Genomic DNA, 23,661 nt, shown 5'->3' with positions numbered 1-23,661 from the left:
AAATGGGAAATGTTTATCTATATATATTTATATTTTCAATCAATCAGAATAAAGCTGGAAGTGACCTTGGAGGTTTTCTAGTCCAGCCCCCTTCTCAAGCAGGAGAATCTATACCTGTGATGGCAAATCTATGGCACACATGCTGGAAATGGCACTCAGAGCCATCTCTCTGGCACACGGAGCTGTTGCCCGTTGCTCTTCCGGGTTCCGGTGCGCCGCAGTTAGCTGGTCTTCATGCGCACAGGAGCGCCATAAAATGAAAGAGCAACCGCACAGTACGCATGCGCATCCCGGGAAGATGATATTCCAGTTTCCAGTGCGCTCATGTGCATCACCCACCTGGTCTTCAGGTTTCTGGCATGCATGCATGGGCGAAGACCAGCTGGCAAGTGTGCATCGCACGCCAGGAACTCACAAGGGGAGCAAGAGCAAGGGGAGCAGAGTTGCTAGCCAGAACGGGCGGGCTGGGGCTTCCCTCCCTTCCCACCCGAGCGGGCTTTTTTTGTGGCCCCAGCCCTCCAGCCCATGATACTGCTGTGTGTCCACGGTCTGGAGTACCTGGCCAGCTCAGGCACACAGGGCAGCTGTGTCCTGCTACTCCTGCCACTTCCAGCCGGGATGCTAGAGCAGGAAAAGGAGGAGGAGCTGCTGTCAGAGTGGTAAGCTGCCCCAGGAGGGCTGGAGGACAGCGCAGCATGAAGAGTGCAGCATGAAGACTCAGTGAAGATGCCACAGAGGGGTAAGAGGTGCGTGGGCCCGGAAGTGACTGGGAAGGTGGGGAGCTGCGCTGGCTTGTTCTGGGTGGCAGGCTGGGAGGGGTCGCACTTAATGCGCACCGGACAGCTGGTTTCGCATGCGTATTTCTGCCAGAAACCAGAAGAGCAGGTGGCTGGGGCTCATGCGCTCGTGGGAAACCGGAAAATTATCTGCTTTTCCAGTTTTCCACGCGCACATACACACTCCCATTTCAGCACTCGGTGGCGAAAAGGTTAGCCGTCTCTGCTCTATACAATTTCAGATAAGTGGTTGTCCTGTCTCTTCTTAAAATCCTCTAGTGATGGAGCATCCACAACTTTTGAAGGCAAGCCGTTCCACTATTAGTTAATTGTTTTCACAAGTTTCTCCTTAGGAGAAATTTGGATCTTTCCTTGACACCTTTACAAAGCTCCCATATATTGACAATGCCGAGTATGGGTCCAAGTTACTCTCACCCCACTGGGATTGGCCCGTACCACTCCTGCTGGTAAAGGAGGCATGCTGTGGGTCCTATCAGCCCGATTATTCCAGTTGGTGGGGTCCAGGAGGCGGGTCTTCCCTGCTGTTGCTCCTGCCCTCTGGACCATCTACATGTCATTGAAAAACTGCCTTTTCACGTAAAGGACAAATCCTGTCCTACCTGTGCATTTTCTCTGGATCCGGCAAACCCTCCTGCCCAGATGGTGGGCAGGGTATCCCTTAATCCCAGTAGATATGGAAACAATTCCCCGCCTCCCACATGTTGCTAGTTACAGTGATATTTGAGCCTTTCTTTAGAACTGGCCCCCAAATTTCTAGGCACCAGCTTCCCATTTCGTGCGGTGTCTGATCTGCTCTGCTTTAGCTTTCCTGTTTGGAAACTGGAAAGGAAGGCAGGATTTTCCTTCAATTACAAGGGAGAACACAATTGCCAATCTTTTAAAAATCCATTGTCTGCCTTGCGACAGGCATGAAAATAAAGAACAGGTTTAAATTTGACCGTTGGCTGTTACTTTTCAGCCTCTGTCAATCAGATATTCTCAGTAGTGTCAAACTTTTTTTTTTTTTAAAATAAACATATGATATGATATGATAAACATATTGCCTTATACACTGTAAGCCGCCCTGAGTCTTCGGAAAAGGGCAGGATATAAATGTAAATAAAAAATAAAAATAAAAAAAAATGATCATACTAGACAGATTTATGGATTTCAGCTGGATTGGTTGGTTTGTTACATATTATAATAGATCTCATCTTAGAGACCTTTGTGGTGTCCTTTTGATGTGGAAGTCGATAGGCTATAAAGCAAAATAAAATACACAGGAGGAGTTTTGCAGCAAACCAATCAGGGGAACTCTTGTTTGTAAAATAATTCCCTCAACACTGTCGAACTATTTACTAAATCTGCACTACTATTAATGTTCTCATCGTTCCCATCACCAATCTCTTTCCACTTATGACTGTATGACTGTAACTTTGTTGCTGGTAATCCTTATGATTTATATTGATATTGACCATCATTTGTGTGGTAAATGTTGTACCTTGATGAACGTATCTTTTCTTTTATGTACACTGAGAGCATATGCACCAAGACAAATTCCTTGTGTGTCCAATCACATTTGGCCAATAAAAAATTCTATTCTATTCTATTCTAAAGAGAACTCTGTTTATAGAGAGACATTGTTTGATCATGTTCTTAGTATATATTATTTAAATGTTCAAATAATTCAGATATGAGGCTGTTAATCTTATTTTGGCACATGATATCTGCCCTAGCAATAGTTTTCCTGGGATGAGAAGCTGCAAACTGCTGTGGCGTGTATTCCAAGATTTTTCGGTTATCTTGTTATCTTGCTGAACCATTATTTCATTTCAGAGGATTTTCTCTCTTTTGGAGTACATACATTATGTGTTACTTGAGGATTGCAGAATGAAGCGCTTGGATGCTTGGTGTCAGCCGTAAGTGGCATCAGTGTGCATCAGCTGTATTCATACTGTATTCACTTGGCAAACTGAAGTTTGTAAGGGGAAATAACTTCGTTTTGCAACTGGAGATGAAGCAGCGGTTCCTATTCACTTCAAATCTCCTTCACCAGTGTGTATGTGTGTGTAAATCAGGGTGGATAAAAAAATCGATGATTTAAAAAAAAAAATTAAAAATCAGATTTTTTAAAATTTAAATCAGATTTTTTTTAAAATTTTCATCAAATTTACCTTAATAAAACATTTTTGGAGTAAAAATCTATCTAAAGACAGCATTCTATTTAAGATACGTTAATAATTTAGTTTATTCAGCATGAAATGGAGCTTAGTTACGTAGCACGAGGCTGTATATTCTGCAATATTGGGACTGTCGGTGAGTGAACAGCAGGTCAGAGGAAGAGCCTCTGCGGGATAAAGATGAGTCTTTAAAAATTATGATCTAAATCAAGTTGATTTAAATCAAGCCTTTCTACTAATGATTTAAATCATGATTTAAATCATGATTTAAATCGACTTGATTTAAATCAAATCCATCCTGGTGTTTAAATCAGTGGTCACCAACCAGTGGTCCGTGGACCATTGGTGGTCCGTGAGAAAATTTTGGTGGTCCGCAGAAAAATCATTTGCATTTTTATATTGTACTAAATACTATTTATCTTTTTAAAAATTCATATTAGTGGTCTGTGGGATTTAAAATTATGAATTTAGTGGTCCCTGAGGTCCGAAAGGTTGGTGACCCCTGGTTTAAATCAAAGATAATGGGTAGAAATGGGAGTGGGAAGGGGGGATGCTTGAAAACAAAAACCGAAAGACTACATTTTTCTGTATGAATGCAAAGCTGCTGTAAGAACGAGGATAAAAGATCAGAGTCAAATCATTTTCACAGGCTTGTGCAACAGTCAAACAGCATCAAAATATTTAGTTATGATGTCCTTATGCATATATCTATGTGGAGTGTAGGAAAGAAGTGGAAAATGCATTGTTGGGTAGTAGCATGGCACAGAATGGACTTTTCTAAGCTTTTTTCAGTTCAGAGAGCAGGAATGTATACAATACAAACTTTGGCAAAGGCCTTTGATGTGAAAATATGCTTTAAAGTATGCAGCAGTGCCTGGCTGAATACATTTTGTATTTTCAGTAGTCAAAAGGTCTATATTACTATTATTATTTTGTCCTATCTGGTGAGATATAAAAAATAACGGCAGGAAAAAGTTACATAGGAGTTTTGCAGATGTTCTACATTTGCAGAACAGAAATGTGGCTCAGTGGCCAAGACGCTGAGCTTGTCGATCGAAAGGTTGGCAGTTCAGCAGTTCGAATCCCTAATGCTGCATAGCGGGGTGAGCTCCCGTTACTTGTGCCAGCTTCTGCCAACCTAGCAGTTCGAAAGCATGTAAAAAATGCAAGTAGGAAAATAGGGATCACATTTAGTGGGAAGGTAACAGCGTTCTGTGTGCCTTTGGCGTTTAGTCATGCTGGCCACATGACCACGGAGACGTCTTCGGACAGCGCTGGCTCTTTGGTTTTGAAACAGAGGTGAGCAGGAACGTCTAGCACATATGTGCAAGGGGAACCTTTACCTTAATGTATTCGAGTTGCAAAATTCACCCATTTTAATCCTCTATTTTTCCTTTCCTGGGTACCTACAACATACAAAATGTAAAATGGCCACACATACTAAATTAAAATGTGGTTTTGGGGTATCATGCAAAACTCAGCTTTCTTAGAATTTGCTATAACCGATGAAAGAAGTTTCCATGTTGCTGAAATTACAAGTGTAGATATTTGGAAGGAGAAAGGCTTCTTTTCACACACAAAAGTTGTTTCTTTTTTTTGTGTATGTGTGTCCCTGCTAAAATATTTTATTTATTTATTTATTTATTTGTCAATCATATATAAGTTAACAGGCAAAATTATAAACATAATTTGGATACATGAAAAGAGTAAATAAAAAAGGAATATTAGGACAGGGACGGTAGGCACGCAGGTGCGCTTATGCACGCCCCTTACAGACCTCTTAGGAATGGGGTGAGGTCCACAGTAGACAGTTTAAGCTTAAAGTTTTGGGGGTTTGGGGAAGAAACTAGAGAGTCAGGTTGTGCATTCCAGGCATTGACCACTCTGTTGCTAAAGTCGTATTTTCTGCAATCAAGTTCGGAGCAGTTTACCCTGAGTTTGTATTTGCTTGTGTATTGTTGAAGCTGAAGTAGTCATTGACAGGTAGGACATTGTGGTAGATAATTTTATGTACTATGCTTAGCTCAGTCTGAAGTCGGCGTAGTTCTAAGTTGTCCAAGCCCAAAATTTGGAGTTTGGTGGCAGAAGATATTTTATTGCGAGCAGTTTCATTTGAATGTGCTGAATTTATGTCTATTTGCATTTATTTCCATAGAGCTACTCCTGTCTGGAAAGCTAAGTGAATATGATGTGATTGTGCCCTTCAGTGTAGATCACCAGGGACGGTTCCTATCACACGTGGTGTCTGACTCACCGGCTCCTGCACAACATTCAGCTCGACACAGGATGGTTCGCAGCATCCCTACGAAAAAAGCCATATCTGGGAATCCCTTGTACTTCTTCAATGTTACTATTTGGGGGAAAGAACTTCATCTCCGCTTGAAGCCCAACCAGAGGCTGGTGTCTCCTGGTGCTTTGGCTGAATGGCAAGAAGATTTCCAAGAAGTCTTTTGGGAACCCTTGAAGCAGGAATGCGTGTTCACCGGGGGCATTACAGGCATGCCAGAGGCCACAGTGGCGGTTAGCAATTGTGATGGATTGGTAAGAAAAAAGAGAGGCCATTCCATTCCATTCTATTTTTCACTCATAATATTTAGACCTCCTTCTTGTATCGCTCACAATGGCTTTATTGTGAGTTTTGCAAGTAGAAATTCCATGTGTGGACCAGTGGTGGGATTCAATTTTTTTTTTACTACCGGTTCTGTGAGTGTGACTTGGTAGGCATCACATGGCATGGGTTGGTGGGCGTGGCAGGGGAAGGATACTGTAAAACAGTGGTTCTCAACCTTTATAGTACTGCGGCCCCTTTAATACAATTCCCCACGATGTGGCGACCCCAACCGTAAAATTTTTTTTTTTTTAGGCAGCGATCTCAGCGCGCCTCAGCCGCCGCAGAAGGGGGGGGAAAGCGGCAAACTGTTTTTTTTAATTTATCGCGCCTGAAGCTGTATTGGTTAGCGATCTGAACTGCTTGCGATTGCCTTGAGGACGGAGGCATTAAAGTGGAGACTCCTCCCCTATTAAGTTTATCGCGTCTGAAGCCAGATTAGGCTAGCGATTGGGAGTGATTGCAGCTGGCTTGAGAGGGAGACATCAGAGCAAAGATTTCTCTCTTTTTTAATTCATTGCGCCTGAAGCCGAATTCGCGATTCTTTGACTCGCAAGTATACTTCCCATATTTCTGATGGTCTTAGGTGACCCCTACCAAATCATCATTCGACCCTCAACGGGATCGTGACCCACAGGTTGAGAACCGCTGCTGTAAAATCTGCATTCCCTCTCCACTCCAGGGGAAGGTTACTACAAAATCCCCATTTCCTCCTGATCAGCTGGGACTCGGGAGGCAGAGAATAGATGGGGGCGGGGCCAGTCAGAGGTGGTATTTACCGGTTCTCCGAACTACTCAAAATTTCCTGCTACCGGTTCTCCAGAACTGGTCAGAACCGGTTGAAACCTACCTCTGGTGTGGACTAATAAAGATGTGCAGCCTTTGAAATAATCACACCTTGAATTGTTTTCCGAGATCAGAATAAGATTAGCATAAGAAGCGACGTAAATTGCAAAATCTAGTTTGTACAATATTGTGGTGGAAAATAAGTGGGAATATTAGGCAGGTTTGCCATCTTGAGTTGATCAAAATAAATATATACAAAAGAGGCGGGATAAAATAATAATAATATCGCAGGTCCTTGGGAAGGACTTGGGTGGACAAAAATGCGAAAGCCAGTCTGAACATCTGGCTGACTGTGCGCTGAACAATAATAATAATTAACACATCACACAACAACAGGAAGAACTTGATAGGTGAATAAAAATGCCAAATCAAGTCTGAGCACCTGCTGACTGTATGATAAATCATAACTATAAAGTTCTTTGAAAATAATTAGGAAAAGGACTGCATGAGAACACAATTATAGTGCCTTCCTCTAGCTCTTTAAAGCAACTGCATCTTTTCTTGGGCTCATATGGCAATTGCAGGGGGGCACAGTGGAAAAAGTGGCAACAGCCAATACTGTAAAAAAATACAGAAGTCTTTATTTATATGCTAGAATTACAACCCTCTGACAAGCAGCCAGTGGGAAAGCCAGAATCAGTTAACAACCATGTTACCTACTTAACAACTGCAAGTGATTCGCTTAACGACTTTAACAACCATGTTACTAACTTAGCAACTGCAAATGGTTCACTTAACAACTGTGGCAAGAAAGGTCGTACAGCGGGGCAAAATTCACATAACAACTCTCTCATTTAGCAACCGACATCGTAAGTCGTACTGAAGTCACTTCTCTATAAACTTCTTATAATGAAACTTTTAGTATAAGTATATTTATATTAATATACACGGGCTTATTTAAGTCTAAAGGAAATACAGGTAGTCCTCAACTTAACGACCACAATTGAGCCCAAAATTTCTGTTGTTAAGTGAGACATTTGTTAAGTGAGCTTTGCCCAATTTGGATCACATGCAGATGCTGCAAAGGTCGTAACTATGGAAAACAGTCATAAGTCACATTTTTCAGTGCCGTTGTAACTGTACAATCACTAAAAGTACTGTTGTAAGTCGAGGACTACCAGTAGTGGTGTCCAGACTTTACTAAACATCAGGATGTTAGCATTGGGTAATCATTAATTTTGGAACTTCATTCCTTGTAGAATGTGCCAAAGTAAAATCTGATTATCTTCCAGAAGTATGTTGGGTAATTTTATCACAGCAAGCATTAACTTGTCAGGTAGAAATATGCAAGATTGAATTGGATTTTGGATAAATAATTTTATAATTTGCTTACTGTCTTATGTGACTTTGAACATGGATTAAACAGAGAAGATCAACCAAGCTTTCTTGATTTAGAAGACTCCAGAGTAGAGTAGAGTGGAGTGGAGTGGAGTGGAGTGGAGTGGAGTGGAGTGGAGTGGAGTGGAGTGGAGTGGAGTAGAGTAGAGTAGAGTAGAGTAGAGTAGAGTAGAGTAGAGTAGAGTAGAGTAGAGTAGAGTAGGAATAGGAATAGGAATAGGAATAGGAATAGGAATAGGAATAGAATAGAATAGAATAGAATAGAATAGAATAGAATAGAATAGAATAGAATAGAATAGAATAGAATTTTTTATTGGCCAAGTGTGATTAGACACACAAGGAATTTGTCTCCAGTGCAGAAGCTCTCAATGTACATGCAAAGCAACAGAGTAATAACAATCATAATAATGATACCAATAAGACAAGATAGTAATGAAGATGAGAAGGATAATAGCAATACAGTCTACTGCATGGGTAAATATACTTAAAATACAACCTTCAACCACATCTAATACAACCTTCAACCACATTTCTTTATACATATAAAGCATTTTTGTGTTTGTAAATGAACAAGAGCAATGACATTTCTGTTTAAGAGTTGCAGGAGATGTGGTATTATCCTATTTTCCTGAGAAATCTCACTTGTTGTAAATGATCTATAATACAGATGTGAAATTTTAAATTAGCTTTCATTGGGTACGGATTTCTGGAGCATAGTTTGGACGGGCTGGCGCTTAATCAAAGACTCAGCTGGATTTTCTGGGTAGCAACAGCAGTAAAGTTAGAGTAGCATTTGATGGCTTTGATCTACATTAAAGGGGATTGTGTGATCACTTCTTTTCTCCCACCACATCCATCCTTTTGCAAATCCTATTGCTGTGAGATCAGTAAACTTCTGTGGAGAAACTGGCTTTTATCCATGCTTCTGTGGAAAAATTCAGACGGCCATTTTTATAGTTTGATGGTTGTGTTCCTTCTATCTAAAGTTTAGTTTACATAGTACTGTTCTGGAATGCATTAGCAGAACATTCCCTACTCCCGGACTTCAAACATAAAAAAGATGCTTCAAAAAAGGAAAAGAGATGGGGTGGAGTACACACTGGATGGAAGGAGATCTGTATCTATACTTAAATGTGGTGCAAGTATGTTCAATTGAATCAAAGCAGAATTGTGAATCATAAACAATGCACATTAGTTAAATTAGATGTCCATGAAAGTAGAGCTTAAAAATATAAAATTAAAATTGAGTTTAATTGAAGGCTAAGTTAATTCATGAGAACCAATTTGGTCTAGTGATTAAGACACCAGACTAGAAACCAGGGCTGTGAGTTCTAGTCCTGCCTTAGAGAGCAACACTTTTGTATTTCTATATTAAATTTTGGAAGAAAATAGTGGATTATGAAAACATTATTGTGCATCAAAAGCTAAAATTTTCAGATTCTATTCTTTTGAACTACATACCTAGTACTTGGAATTTGACAACCAGGCAAGATAAATGAATTCTCTGTGTCCTAATTATAGCCAAAAGACTAATATTTCCCATTGGAAAGATAAATATATTGCCACATTCTCTCAATGGATTGAAGTCCTGATTACTTGCCACTTATGAGCAGATTACCTATAGACGTACATTTTGTATGGACAAAAATAATGAAAGATGGGACCAGTGCTGAAATCCAATTTTTTTTTACTACTGGTTCTGTGGGTGTGGTGTTGCTTGGTGGGCGTGGCTTGGTGGGCATGGCAGGGGAAGGATACTGCAAAATCCCCATTCCCTCCACACTCCTGGGGGAAAGGATATTGCAAAATCTCCATTCCCACCCCACTCTGGGGCCAGTCAGAGGTGGTATTTGCCGGTTCTCTGAACTACTCAAAATTTCTGCTACAGGTTCTCCAGAACCTGTCAGAACCTGCTGAATTTCACCCCTGGATGGGACTCATTTATACAAAATACAGCAAGTTAAAAAGAATGATAAGTATAAAAAGTCTGATGCCCTGCATCTCGCGTGAAACTAGGAAGTAAGCAAAGGAGCTTAGTAGGAAAATGTTAATGCAATAAAGTTTCCAACAAGTTTATTTCCAATCCTCCTTGTCACTAACACTGTTGCATCACTGCTTAGAACTTAGAACAGGCCCAAGTAGGTAGTAGTAATAGCAATCAGTTTAAAAACAAACAGTCTTTATTAGAACAGCTGAGAATTAACTCATTCTCAGCATAGTCCAAGCTAAATCAAAGCAAATTCTTCATAACACAATTCTTCAGTCTTATCACCAACATTGGTCTAATTAGGCAAACTGCCAAAGGCTTTTCTTGGCAAAAGTTCAAAAGCAGAAGATGCCGACAAGAAATAAATGCAGCAAGACAAGGAGCAATTCTATCAACCTTGCTTTCCGGCCAAGAGCCCAAACGCCGTTGCTGGTCTTTTAAGCCTTATGGGAGGGGCCAATCACCTCTTGGCTCTATGCCCGAGTCATCCTCTTTGCTTCAGCTGTTCTTGCCTTCTGGCAGCTCTTCTCATGTGTGCATTAAGAACAGGCTCCTCCTGTTCCTCTGCCTCACTACTGTCAGCCTCTGGAGGCTCCGGAGTCCACACATCACTCCCAGATGGCCCTGGCCCCACCTCTGCCTCCAATGCAGAGCCCTCATCTGGCCTTCCCCAGCCTCCAGGACTGGTCCATGTTCTTCCTCATTTTCATCCCTGTCTGACTTGGTTGCCAGCTCCACAGGCTGCTGGCAGACCACAAGAGAACTAAATATCTAGATTCCTCTTTTGCTTCAGGGAGAAGTCTCAAGATAAAACCTCCAGGCAGCCAAATGCACAGTCATATACTAACTCAAAACTTCCTGCAGAGTTTGCTTAGATAGCACCTTCAAATATCAAGAGAAATTGGCATGGAGAGTCAACTTTGAGATTAGTTTGTTGGCAAATTTCCCCTGTTTGAGCTGCCTTGGTTTGGTAACTTATCCACTTCCCTCAGCTGCCAAATTTCTCTTCAGGAAGGTCTGCCCTAAGTTCAAGGTGGACAGAACTTTAGCAAAGAAAGAGGATGCAAAGCGGCTTTTGACTTTCTGATTCTGCTGCGGAATGTTTTTCAAATCTTGAAAGAATCGTGAATTTGAAGTTGTAAACAATTTAAGAAAAGGTTGCGGACTGTGCAATGGATTTAAAGCACTGTCTGTGTTCTGAAACAGCCTGCCTGCAAAACATATTGGCATGTGAAACAAGATCTCAGCAGGCTGGGCCAGGCATTGTATCATTTGCTAGGCATTGTAATACTTGCTATTTTTTGAATAACATCCAACATCCAGTGGGAATTGTGAATTTAATGGGTAGATTTATCCAGTAGCAAAGATAATTATTTGGAAATCTGTTTTGGTTTCTGCCATCCAGACTTAGTAATAGACATTCCTGGACTCCTATTTCATTTCTTGAGAAAGTAAGTTAAACTAAAAAGTACCAAGAGATAAGCAGTGTTGAATGTGTGAATATAAGTGAAAAGGAGATACTGTTCCAAGAATAAATGTTAATAAGTTCAAACTCTTGTATTTAAGCAAATTTATATCGTAATATATTCCTTAGGAAGATTATTTTTAGAACTGTTTTATTATGACAGCATTTAGTCTACTCAGGGGGATTTGTGAAGGTAATCAAAATAATTGTAATTAGTACTAAGTAAATAGACTTACATACCGCTTCGCAGTGCTTTTATAGTCCTCTCTAAGTGGTTTACAGAATCAGCATATTGCCCCCAACAATTTTGGGTCCTCATTTTACCCACCTCGGAAAGATGGAAGGCTGAGTCAACCTTGAGCCTGGTGAGATTTGAACTGCCAAATTGCAGGCAGCTGACAGTCAGCAGAAGTAGCCTGCAGTACTACACTGTAACCACTGTACCATTGTGGCCCATAACTGCACCATCGCATGTACATGTCTGGATTAAAATGTATATAGAATGGATTTATAGCAGGGTGAGATTTGATTTGGAATTATGTGCTGACTATGTTGCAAACATTGGTACATTGCTTATTCAAAGATAAATGCAATTGATCATTTGAAGATAATTCTGCATGACAGGTTATGATTGATCACCTACACCAGCAAATCAATTGACTTCTGTAAAGGATTTTACAGTGACACTGAGAAAGTAATAAAATAGCTGATAAGGACTTACACAGCCTGGAGATTGAAGGATGCTTGAAAAAGAAACTCAGAATAATTTGAAGCGGGACTGCATATAAATTTAAATAAATAAATACTCCCAGAGTCACCATACCTTGATTTTGTGTAGCATAAGGAGAACAATAAGAAATTGGCTTTCAAGGTTGAGGTCAGCCCAGGAGTGAAATCCAGCAGGTTCTGACAGGTTCTGGAGAACCGGTAGTGGAAATTTTGAGCAGTTGGGGGAATCGGTAGCGGAAATTTTGATTAGTTCGGAGAACCGGCAAATACCATCTCTGGCTGGCCCCAGAGTGGGGTGGGAATGGAGATTTTGCAATATCCTTCCCCTTGAGTGGGATGGGAATGGAGATTTTGCCGTATCCTTCCCCTGGCGTGGGGTGGGAATGGGGATTTTGCAGTATCCTTCCCCTGCCATACCTACCAAGCCACACCCACCAAGCCACACCCCACCCACAGAACTGGTAGTAAAAAAAAATTGGATTTCACCACTAGGTCTACCTATAGAGTTAGTCCAGATCAAGGTGTAGACATTGCAGAGACTCCTGGAGTTCTTTCTTGTTGTAGGATATAGTAATATCTTAAAAGCCTATTGGAGCATAATCTCCCTAATTACTGACATAGAGAAAGACAAGAGTAAAGAACCAATTGGCTGAATGAGCTTGCAATATTCTTAGCTTAAATTTTGAACCAAAGGTGTTTTTTTTTTCTGGGCTGGTGGAACTTAGCATTTTGCAAGTTAGGCAAATTCACATTCTGAGCTGTTGTTTTTTTGCATGTCTCATTTAAATGAAACCAATTGGCACACCAAAGATTATTCCATTTATAGTGTAATGAGAACTTACTGTATTTTGATTAAAAGATGGGAAGTTACTGTAGTCTGCACAAATACTGTATTACCATATCTGCAGCTGGATAAAAACTTGCCTTGACCAACTCCCAGTAAATATTTCTATTACATTGCAAAAACATTATGTTAGACACTCTTTTATTGTAAGACTGAGCTAAAATAGTAAGGAGGAATATTTTTCATTAAATAGTTAATAGATAGTTCTCCCATTATGCAACAGTGATCACAGTTTTAATTTCAGTGAAGGGATTATAGCAAAGAATCATCAAAATGCAATGACAAATCTTCAAAAGAACAAAGATTTGTCTGGTTGCTTTGATTTATCACTTGTTTCATCACAAGTCTGAGATTCCTAGTTAGCTTTTTATCACTACTCTTTTCTGTAGGAAAATGTATTGCTCTTGAATTAAAGGAGAAAACTGAGAGTAGTGGTAGAAGTAATCTCATAAAAGAGTTTATATGAAATTTGCTGGAATATTCAGAAGGAATATAAGCAAAGTATTATTGATTTATTAAATTTGTATGCTATATTTTCATTGTCGTTGAATACTGCATTTGTTTTGTGTTGGGCCTAAGTTTGCTAATTGCAAAATCAATAATTCTGTGATCTGGGCTAGCTAGGAGCACATCATTGGGAGAAGGTGACATGTGGACATTGGACTGCCCTATGCATGCCTTCTTCATTTAGTGTCTACATGCAGGATATAAGGATAACATTCTCAATAATTTACATATATTATGCTATATTTATACTATATATATTTGCTGGGCAGATCTGAAGTTCTGCTTAGCACAGTGGCCCTCAATAAGCTCTAACTTAATGACGGTAACAGCAGACTTTGCTGAAATATACACTTACCATGATGGGTGCTGATATTGAACTGAATGTTTCATTCCCCAAATGTGTGTTTGTAATTAATGACCTTTTAAGTGTTTGGGGGAGGGGCAATTGAAGAATGGGTAACTGGCTTAGAATACACTCAACCTATTTCTGATTTTTTTGGGGTGAGTGGATTTCATTTCCAAGATCGGTTAGGATTAGCTTATTAGTAGTTTGCCTTAGTTAAAGTTAGTTTTGTTAAATTAAAATACTTAGTCAATAACAACAGAAATGAGCTTGTGAATGTTTTGTAATGGGCATATTGGGTCCTGATGTCACTATAACTGCAATTGGTATATGCTACTAATAAAACTTCTTAGATCTGCTGTGATGCTTTCCACTTGCATGATCTAATACAGTAGCATATAATGTTCTTGTAAAATAATTGATTGGATGTAATGCTTGATTGATAAGGATCCAGGAGATGGTTTCATAAACAGCCACCTGAAGGCTTCTCTGTTATAAGTGAAAAACATTATTTTTTCAATGGTTTACAGGAAAGCTGTAGGAGAAGAGCAGGCAGAGCTGGAGAGGGAGTGAAGTGCATCAGCAGCGTAGAGTCATTGTGTTGCCACAAGCAGTCCAAATTCAACCCCTCCTGAACTCTGTTGACTTTTATCTGGCACCAATTGATTGATTAGAATCTTGTGCACAGGCTTAGATAAATCTTCCATGTTGCATTCTAATGTACGATCCTGATTCTTTGCGCCTGACAAAAACCACTGGAATGAAATGAAAAGCCTCTACCCTAGTGTATTGGGAAATACGTTGGTTCTAAGATGGAAGTAGTTCAGTTGCTGAAATATTTATAACTCTGTTACTTTCGTATCAATAAATCTTGTTTAAAAAGGCTCCAGGAGACCCCTGCGTGGAAGAGATATTTTTGGCTTGAGGCAATCGCCAAAAGCTTGATATTTAAGGCAGTGCTTCTCAATTATTTTCTGTCATGCCCCCCTAGGAAGAAGAAAAAAATTTTTGCGCCCCCCCGCGCGACTTTCTTTCAGGCGTTTTTCTCCTTGAAAGGGAGGAGCATGTGCAGTCACATGTACTGGCAGTCCCACACTAAAGATGGCTCCGACAGGCTCGTGTCACAAGGGTTTTGGACAGCCAATCAGATGCTCCCGTTGTTCTTTGATTGGATACAGAGACATAAACACGGGGCTTAGCTTGTTTGCCGAGGTCAAACGCGCCCCCCTTTACGGAGCCTCGCGCCCCCCCTGGGGGGCGCGCCCCACTATTTGAGAAACGCTGATTTAAGGGAATATGGCACCTTATCCAAATGTGTGAAAGAACAAAATTCTCTTGTGTTCATATTATAAAAGTGAAAGTAGAATTAAAATGACTGGAGCAAACATATAAGGAAACCCCATGTCTGGCACACACACACTCATACATACACACACACAAAGTTATTGTAATATGACATAATACTGTCTACCTCTGCTAAAATACTGTAGTTTTGTTGGTTCAGCTACTACATGGATCAACAGCAGCCAGCTTGAATACACAATTAATAATAGTATATAGTATTTATTGTGTAAATAATGCTGGCTATCAGTCTTTGGTAATATAGAAACACCAACAAATGACACTGAAAATTTAATAACTATAGGGCCTCAGCAAACAGTACACATACTGGCATGTGTAGGCAATACTGAAGTAATAAATAAATGTATAAATAATGATAAATGGGAGGTCACCAAGTATAGTAATATGGCTTGTCTTGGTGTCATAGAGTTTTCTGTTTTAACAAGGCCAGGATATAACCACTATGTGTTAGAAAAGAATTTTTGCCTAACCAACAGATGCAGTGAAAGAGCCTGGTGACCAAGCAGATTTAGTGATAGCTTAAGTCAGCATTGTGAATGTTAGCAGCCAATGTACGATTTGACCTGCCTCCCATTTCAGCTATTTTCCATTTGGATTTCAGCTATTTCAATTCATTCTAACATTTCTACTTAAAATATGTTATTCTATGCAGTGACTTCTGCCTAAAGATGTTACTCATTAACATTTCTATAGTGTGCTTTTTCTGACATATTTTTAAAAACCTGAATAATAGAGCTGTCATGAACTGAAACTAGAAAGTCATTTCTGAGTACAACTTAGATGAAGTTTAATATTTCAGTTCCTGAAGTTCTTAAATCCACACTAAGAACAATATAGATAAATTGGAAACAAGAATTGCATTGGCACAAAGCCCTGATAATCGGATAATTAACTCATGATTTATTAATAATATCCCCCGATGCTAAATGTCCCTGAAGAACCAAAGTTTTGTATCCTGAATTTTTTCACACCTGCAATTTCAGCTATTAATAGATTTTAATGGTTGTTTTTAACTGTTCGTTGATTGTACACCACCTACTCTTATTTAGTGATATGGTTGTTGTTAGTTGCGAAGTCGTGTCGGAACTATCGCGACCCCATGGACAACGTTCCTCCGGGCCTTCCTGTCCTCTACCATCCTCTGGAGTCCATTTAAGCTCACGCCTACTGCTTCAGTGAGTCCTTCCTTCTCATTAAGTGGCCGAAGTATTTCAATTTCATCTTCAGGATCCGACCTTCTAAGGAGCAGTCAGGGTTGATCTCCTCTAGGACTGACTTGTTTGTTCACCTTGCAGTCCATGGGACTCTCAGGAATCTTCTCCAGCACCAAAGTTCAAAGTGATGTAGACTGCTATATAAATATGATAAATTAATAAAAACATGGCTATGGACATTTGCTTTTGACATTTGATCAAACTGCACGTTGTCTGTGTTTGTTTCCATCAAGAAAACATTGGAATACACAACTGCTACATTGTTGAATTGTGATAGAAAATAACATAACAAGAAAAATGATTAAACCTTTGGCAAGTTCAAGGGTGTGTCTAGGTATTGTCTTTAGAACATGGCGAATTAGCAGAAATTCCTGGATATGCATAATATGGATCCTCACAATGACCAATATTTAATTTCTTATTTAATCAACAAGAAAATAACATAATAAATATTTTATTTTTCTTTCATTCTTTTGTCCTGTGGTCTTCCAGGCTGGTCTCATTCGAACAAACAATGGAGAATTTTTCATTGAGCCTCTGGAGAGAGGACAGTGGGAGAAAGAAGAGGCTGGGAGAGCTCACGTGGTGTACCGCAGGTCGGCTATCAGACAAGACAGAGCAGAAGCATTCAAAGATTACCATAACGAAGGTATGACTGAGGAAACAAACGCAATGACATGTACATCTTATTTAGGAGACTGTACAGAATTCATACCTGATCTCAGTCTCCAAAGAAGGTGTACTTGTTCTTGAATGTCTCAAAGCAAAGATGCATTGAGAGAAATGTGTTGTTTGGTTGGTTTTTGAGTTAGCGGGCTGTATAACCCTAGCTCTGTAGTTTGAAAAGCATCATTTATAGTTATATATCAGGGGTGTTAAACTCGATTTCGTTGAGGGCCGCATTAGGGTTGTGTTTGTCCTCAGGGGGCCAGCGTGGGCATGGCCAGCTCGACGTCACTCGCCTCAGGGGTGCCTGTGGTGGCCCAAGTGCTCTGCCAGTGAAAACGGGCTCCTGAGTTCCGTTTTTGGCTGTGATGGTGTCCTGCAACCCTCTGCCAGTGAAAACAGAGCTCGGGAGGGCCGTGGGTGGGCCCTCCTGAGCTCTGTTTTCATTGGCAGAGGCACCGCAGGCCAGTCCTTCGCTGTTTCCAGGGCAGCTCCGAGGCCAGATCTAAGAAACTTGTAGGCTGGCTTTGGCTCCAGCTCCCAGGCCTTGGGTTTGATACCCCTGTTATATATGATGTCTGAATCCAGCTACTCTTTATTTATTTTAAAATGTTTACCCTGCCTTTGTTTTTGGTTAGGCAAAACAATGTACATACCTAATGTTTCTGCCTCCTATTTTCCCCACGAATTGTAATGGGCTGAGAGACATTAGCTTTCGTGATGGTTATGATTTACTCAACAAACCATGGTTAAAAACTAAGGCTTTGCAAACCTGTAGGATCAAAATGTGATTATTTTCACCTCTTGAATGTTTTATGTTTATTCATTAGCCTCAATCCCCTGTGGTGGGGTATGGAAGAATTTTGCCCTCGTTCCACTCACATTTACAATTTTTAATGAAGCTTCTTTTAATATTAAGAGCTATGGTGGCACAGTGGTTAGAATATAGTAATTCAGGCTTATTTAGCTCATTTCCAAGAGTTCGATCCTGACTGGCTCAAGGTTGACTCAGCCTTCCATCCTTCCAAGGTTGATAAAATGAGGATCCAGATATGCTAACTCTGTAAAATCACTTAGGTAGGGATGTAAAGCCCTGTGAAGCAGTACATAAATCATGGTGCTATTGCTAAGTGCTAATGTTGCAAATGGTAGTTGCTTCTCTGATTTGAGATTATAGCAGGAGCAAAAAGATTAATTGTCCTATCTACTACTCCAAAAGGTAAATCTATGTTGGGCAATTTCCTAATTTTTTGTATTGGTTTGAAAAAAGATAATTTCATCCTGTGATCAGGTGGGTAATAACAGAGAGGACAGGCAACACTAATAAGGAAAATGTGCAGGTTCCACTGTTAGCACTTTCATCCCATGCTAAGGATAGAAGATATCCTAAGTTATATCTTTAGGATGATAGAATACTGGAGTCTTGTCTAGCATTGATTCTATTGCTCTGTTTCAAATCTGCAAGCAGAATGTTGTAACAGTAGGTAGTATAACGTTAACGGCTTAGATCTTGTTCTTCCCTTTGAGCTGGCTCAATGCATTTTGAAGATAACTATCAGGCTTATTAAGGCGCTCCTATTTCCTCATTTCTAATGCTGTCATTTGTTTTTAACTCTTCTAATTCCAGATTTCATCTTGGGTCAGCTCCCCCAAGCTCTGAATCTAATTGAAGATCAGATTGGTGAAGCAGAGAGGAAGAGGCGACACGCAAAGAAGGATGACTACAATATAGAGGTCCTGTTGGCTGTGGATGATTCGGTTGTACGGTTCCATGGGAAGGAGCACGTCCAGAATTATGTCCTCACCCTGATGAACATAGTGAGGCTCTTTCATCTTGTGTTTTGTGTCTTGAAGGGGAGGGAAGGAAAGTAAAAAGGAAGTGGGCATAGTCACAGACTGAGTGTGATCGCACAGCCTTCCTGGTGTGAGCATCAGGGAAGATTTCCACATTAATTGCCCACATAAGAGGCCAGATGTGTCTCCTCAAAATCTATGTATCCGGGATGAAGTCATAGTACATAATGTAATATCTTGAAGCATAGCATGACAATGTGGTATTACACATTGCAGCCTTCCCTGATGTCTTCAAAGCATGTACTATGCCCGGAACGTATTTTCAGGTCTTGGCTGCACGAAAAATTTGATACCTATTTGGTACTCCAAAACACACACACACACACACACACACACACACACACACACACACACAAATAAATAAATTGGGCAGATGTTTTATAGAACACAGCATTCACGAGGAAAGGATTTACGTCAGTGAAGTATAACAGGATTGTAAGATATTGTGGGTTTTTTTGGGGGGGAGGAGGAGATATTAAAGAGTTTTGCATGCTTTGGAGCAGTTACAACTTTAGTCATGGAACTTTCTGCTTTTAAAAAAACATTTAAATGGGATTATAACATAAATATTGTATGCAGTTTTGGGGGTGAGTGACGGAGTCATTCTTGTATGGGTGGCCAGAGCTAAAACTTTCTTCCAACCTATATCAAAATATATGAAAGTTGTCCATGGCATTCATTGGATTCATTGGGCAATATTATGTCTTGCCTATTAAAAACCCACAATTATTTATTAAAGGTTAAATTTTTTTAAAGATTTCAATAAAATATGGAGTCAAGGGAGAGGAGAATTCATAGACCTTTTCCCTCATTTTTTTTCTTGTAGATATTGAAAGTATATGTATAAAGATATGTACAGTATCATATTTCAAACAAACCTCCAAGTATGTTGGTTTTTTAAACTTCTTTTTACTTTGAGCTTCCTACTTTGTTGGCTGATGGGGGCCTCGATTTCTTCAGGATTAATTTCTTTGGCTTTTCCTGGGATGCTTTTTTATTGGGTTGTAATGTTGGGATTTTTGTTTTGTTCGGTAGGGAGTACTTATTCTGTTATGGTTGCTACGTTATACCTAGCATTTATTGTGGGATTGCTTTACCCAATGAGTTGCCTTTAGGGTTTTCAACCCTAGCAGCTGTCCTTTTGCAGTCTAAAAAGAGTGAAATCAGCTTCACATGATAGTGTTTTTAAGTCTGAATTCCCAACACAGCAATGAAAACTAATGATGCGGCTTTCACTACCGTTCCAAGATAGATGATTTTAATGAACGTATATCAGAGAGGCAAGTGTGATGGAATGTAAGTGCTTATTTGTGACCAGCATGTGCTTTAGCTTGTTTCCTTCTGGCTGTTTGGAGTAGGGAATGCATAGTCCAGTGAAAAGAAGAATAGAATATTGCATCCAGTTGTGGTCACCATATTATAAAAAAGATGTCGAGACTTTAGAATGAATGCAGAAAAGAGCAACAAAGATGATTAGCGGGCTGGAGGCTAAAACACATGAAGAATGGTTGCAGGAATTGGGTATGGCTAGCCTAGAGAAAAGAAGGGCTGGGGTGACGTGATAGCATTGTTCCAATATTTGAGGGACTGCCATGAAGAAGAAGGGATTCAACCTATTTTCCAAAGCACCAGAAGGCAAGACAAGAAACAGTGGTTGGAAACTAATCAAAGAGAGAAGCAACCTAGAACTAAGAAGAAATTTCTCAACAGTGAGAACAATTAACCAATGGAACAACTTGCCTCCAGAAGTTGTGAGTGCTCCTTCACTGGAGGCTTTTAAGAAGAGACTGGACAGCCACATCTCTAGAATGATATAGGGTCTCCTGCTTGAGCAGGGGTGGGACTAGAAGACCTCCAAGGTCCCTTCCAACTCTGTTATTCTATCAGTCACACATTCTAAAACTGCCATGGACAAATCATGTGTTTCTGCCTGGATGAATGGTCCACTTTATTACCTATTCATGTATCCAGATGAAGGTGATACACTAGAATAAACATCAACACAAAAATATTATCTGTCTGTCTTCTGTCTGTCTGTCTATAAATCTATCTATCTATCTATCTATCTATCTATCTATCTATCTATCTATCTATCTATCTATCTATCTATCTATCTACAGTATCTCTCTCTCTCTCTCTCTCCAGTATCTATATCTATCTATCTATCTATCTATCTATCTATCTATCTATCTATCTATCCAGTATCTATCTACCTACCTACCTACCTACCTATCTTATCTATTTATCTATCTATCTATCTATCTATCTATCTATCTATCTATCTATCTATCTATCTATCTATCTATCTATCTATCTATCTATCTATCTATCTATCTCTACAGTATCTATATCTATCTATCTATCTATCTATCTATCTATCTATCTATCTATCTATCTATCTATATCTACAGTATCTATCTATCTATCTATCTATCTATCTATCTATCTATCTATCTATCTATCTATCTATCTATCTATCTATCTCTACAGTTATCTATCTATCTATCTATCTATCTTATCTATCTATCTATCTATCTATCTATCTATCTATCTATCTATCTATCTATCTATCTATCTATCTATCCACCCACACCTCACATTTGAGATGACGTTGAAATCTAGCCTTCAGCATGAATTTCTTTGAGTATTCATCCTATCTTAACAATAAATGAGTTTTCTCTTTTCCAGAAAGAAAAATATTTCCTTTTCTGGACACTGCTGATTATTGTTTTGCTGTCTGTCCCCCCTCTCCCCCCTCCCCCATTGAAAGCCCAAAAAGGTCAGGTTTAATCCAAAACATTATTTCCAAATCCATTTCATGGTTCACGCTCAGTGGGGAAAGCATTTCAGTTTGTCAGTATTTGGGATGCTGTCAGGATGGATCCTGAAAGAGAGGTTCAGTGGCCTTTTGGGATGGCAAAATCTCCCTCAAAGAGCTAAAAGAAAATAAGGAAAACATGACCTTTGCCTAAAGTACAAAATGAACCGTTTACCAAACCATTATCTCCTTTGCTAGCTTTGAGGCAGGTCTTTTCCTTCCCTTTTTCTTTGTTTCTGGTTTTTGAGGTTTTCTTTTCGCAACCTTGTCAAATTTCTGGCAGACTTGATGAGGGAACACCCACAGCTTCAGGCCCTTCTTACTTAGTTATCCATCAAGGCTGGTGATCTTTTCAGAAGTTCTCTCTCTAGGCTGGATTCCCATAAGTGGTTATGTCACACAAAGGGCAGCAGTGTTTTTTAAAAGGCATTTGTTCAAGGCTTGGCAGCTCCTGAAGAAGCTTTTTCCCAGAATTTGACAAGGCCGCCTTCGCTTTTTCCTGCTGCTAAAGTAACTGCAGAATAATAACTTATAGGTTTCTTTTAAAGAAAAACATGCCTAAGGCCAAATAAATGGGGATACAGAGCCCTGAGGGCCCAGCTCAGAATGCGGTAGGAGCTGGTTATATAGCCCCCATTAAAAATTATGGTTTTGCTTTAATTGGTTCAAGTACAGGTAGTCCTCGACTTACAACACTTCATTTAGTGACCGTTCAAAATTACGACGACACTGAAAAAAGTGACTTATGACCATTATTTACTAATAATCAAAGAATATCAATTTACTAATGACCAAAGGAAGCAATTAAGTCAGAAGATCCATTTAGTTTAATGTTGTGCAATGCTTTGCATGCTTTAGATTTGAAAGCAAAATGGTGATTTAGAACTAGTGAGACATAAATGCAGCTTATATATATACTGTGTATATATATATATATATATATTTGTTTTCTGAGGTTTTCGCGGGTGTTTGTATGTAGGCCTTTGGTTATTCGGGTTTTCTCCCGCGTAAAATTGGAAGTGTCTTGGCGACGTTTCGACGAAGTCTCATTCATCATCTTCAGGCTTCAGCTTCGTGCTTCTGGGAGCAATGTGTGATCGCAGCTGTTTCTTCCTTTTAACTATTCTTCTTTTTAATCTTTTAACACACACACACACACACACACACACACACACACACACACACACATACATACACACAATGATTTGCAGTAATTTTGCAAGAATTTAACCCTGCCTATAAAAGGTCAAAATCTGGAATTTTGACTCTTTATATGTAAATATTTATATTTGTGCTCTGTAACCTGGTTACATGGTTTAAGCCTCCCTTCAGAAATATATGCTTCCTTTTCTTTGGTAGAATTGGTTGGAAAAAGTACTAGTTAAAGATTTCCAAAGACATTTGTGGGGCATCTCAATACTTATTTTGAAAATAATATGAGAAGTCTATTTGTTGATTGCTTAGAAATCTACCCTAAATTCATGAGGCTTTAAGCCTCTTGCAACTGTTAAAAATTGGTTTCTGCTATATTTTTATTTTGCTTATGATAATTTGTGTTTTTAATGGTGTATAACAACTTATTCTAAAATTTGATCCACAAAAAAATCTTGTTGGATAAAAATGGAAAAATAAAATAGTTCTTGAAAATCTTAACATAGTAGAGGGAATAAGCAATGCTAGATGTTAACTTCAGTATTTATTTTGAAAATAATTCGTAGATTATTTAGGATTCTACCCTAAACTTACAAGTCATTTCGCCTCTTGCAGTTGTGGAAATTTGGTTTGTTATATTTTTATTTTGCTTGGATTATTTGTGTTTTTAATTGTACATTCTAAGATTCGATCAGTTAAAAAATCTTGTTGGATAGAAATGGAAAAATAAAAGAGTTCTTGAAAATCTTAACATTAGTACAGGAAATAAGCAATCCTAGATATTAACTTTACTCAAAAACAACGTAAGTTTTTTGTTTATTTAAGTTTATTTAAGCTTTTGCATGGCATTTCTTCCTCAATTAGGAAATAATTTATTGGAATGTACACTTAAACCCAAGTGACCTGAATTTTTGCAGAGGGAGGAGAAAAACTATGTTCAGAATTTATCACAATCTTGCCCACAAATACAAA

General features: G+C 39.3%; 1 protein-coding gene across 1 annotated transcript in view; it reads left to right on the top strand.

The window, feature by feature from the left end:
• ADAMTS14 (ADAM metallopeptidase with thrombospondin type 1 motif 14) overlaps positions 1-23,661 on the top strand; it is a 104,551-nt gene that overhangs the window by 1,711 nt on the left and 79,179 nt on the right. Inside the window, exons 2-4 of the mRNA XM_058189234.1 lie at positions 5,112-5,497; positions 16,692-16,848; positions 18,493-18,683. Coding sequence (XP_058045217.1) covers positions 5,112-5,497; positions 16,692-16,848; positions 18,493-18,683 — 734 coding nt within the window. The remainder of the gene's footprint in view (positions 1-5,111; positions 5,498-16,691; positions 16,849-18,492; positions 18,684-23,661) is intronic.

This window comes from Ahaetulla prasina, chromosome 6 (genome assembly GCF_028640845.1).
Source record: "Ahaetulla prasina isolate Xishuangbanna chromosome 6, ASM2864084v1, whole genome shotgun sequence".
In the NCBI taxonomy this organism is placed as follows: domain Eukaryota; kingdom Metazoa; phylum Chordata; class Lepidosauria; order Squamata; family Colubridae; genus Ahaetulla; species Ahaetulla prasina.
This window is presented reverse-complemented; position numbering and strand designations above follow the sequence as displayed.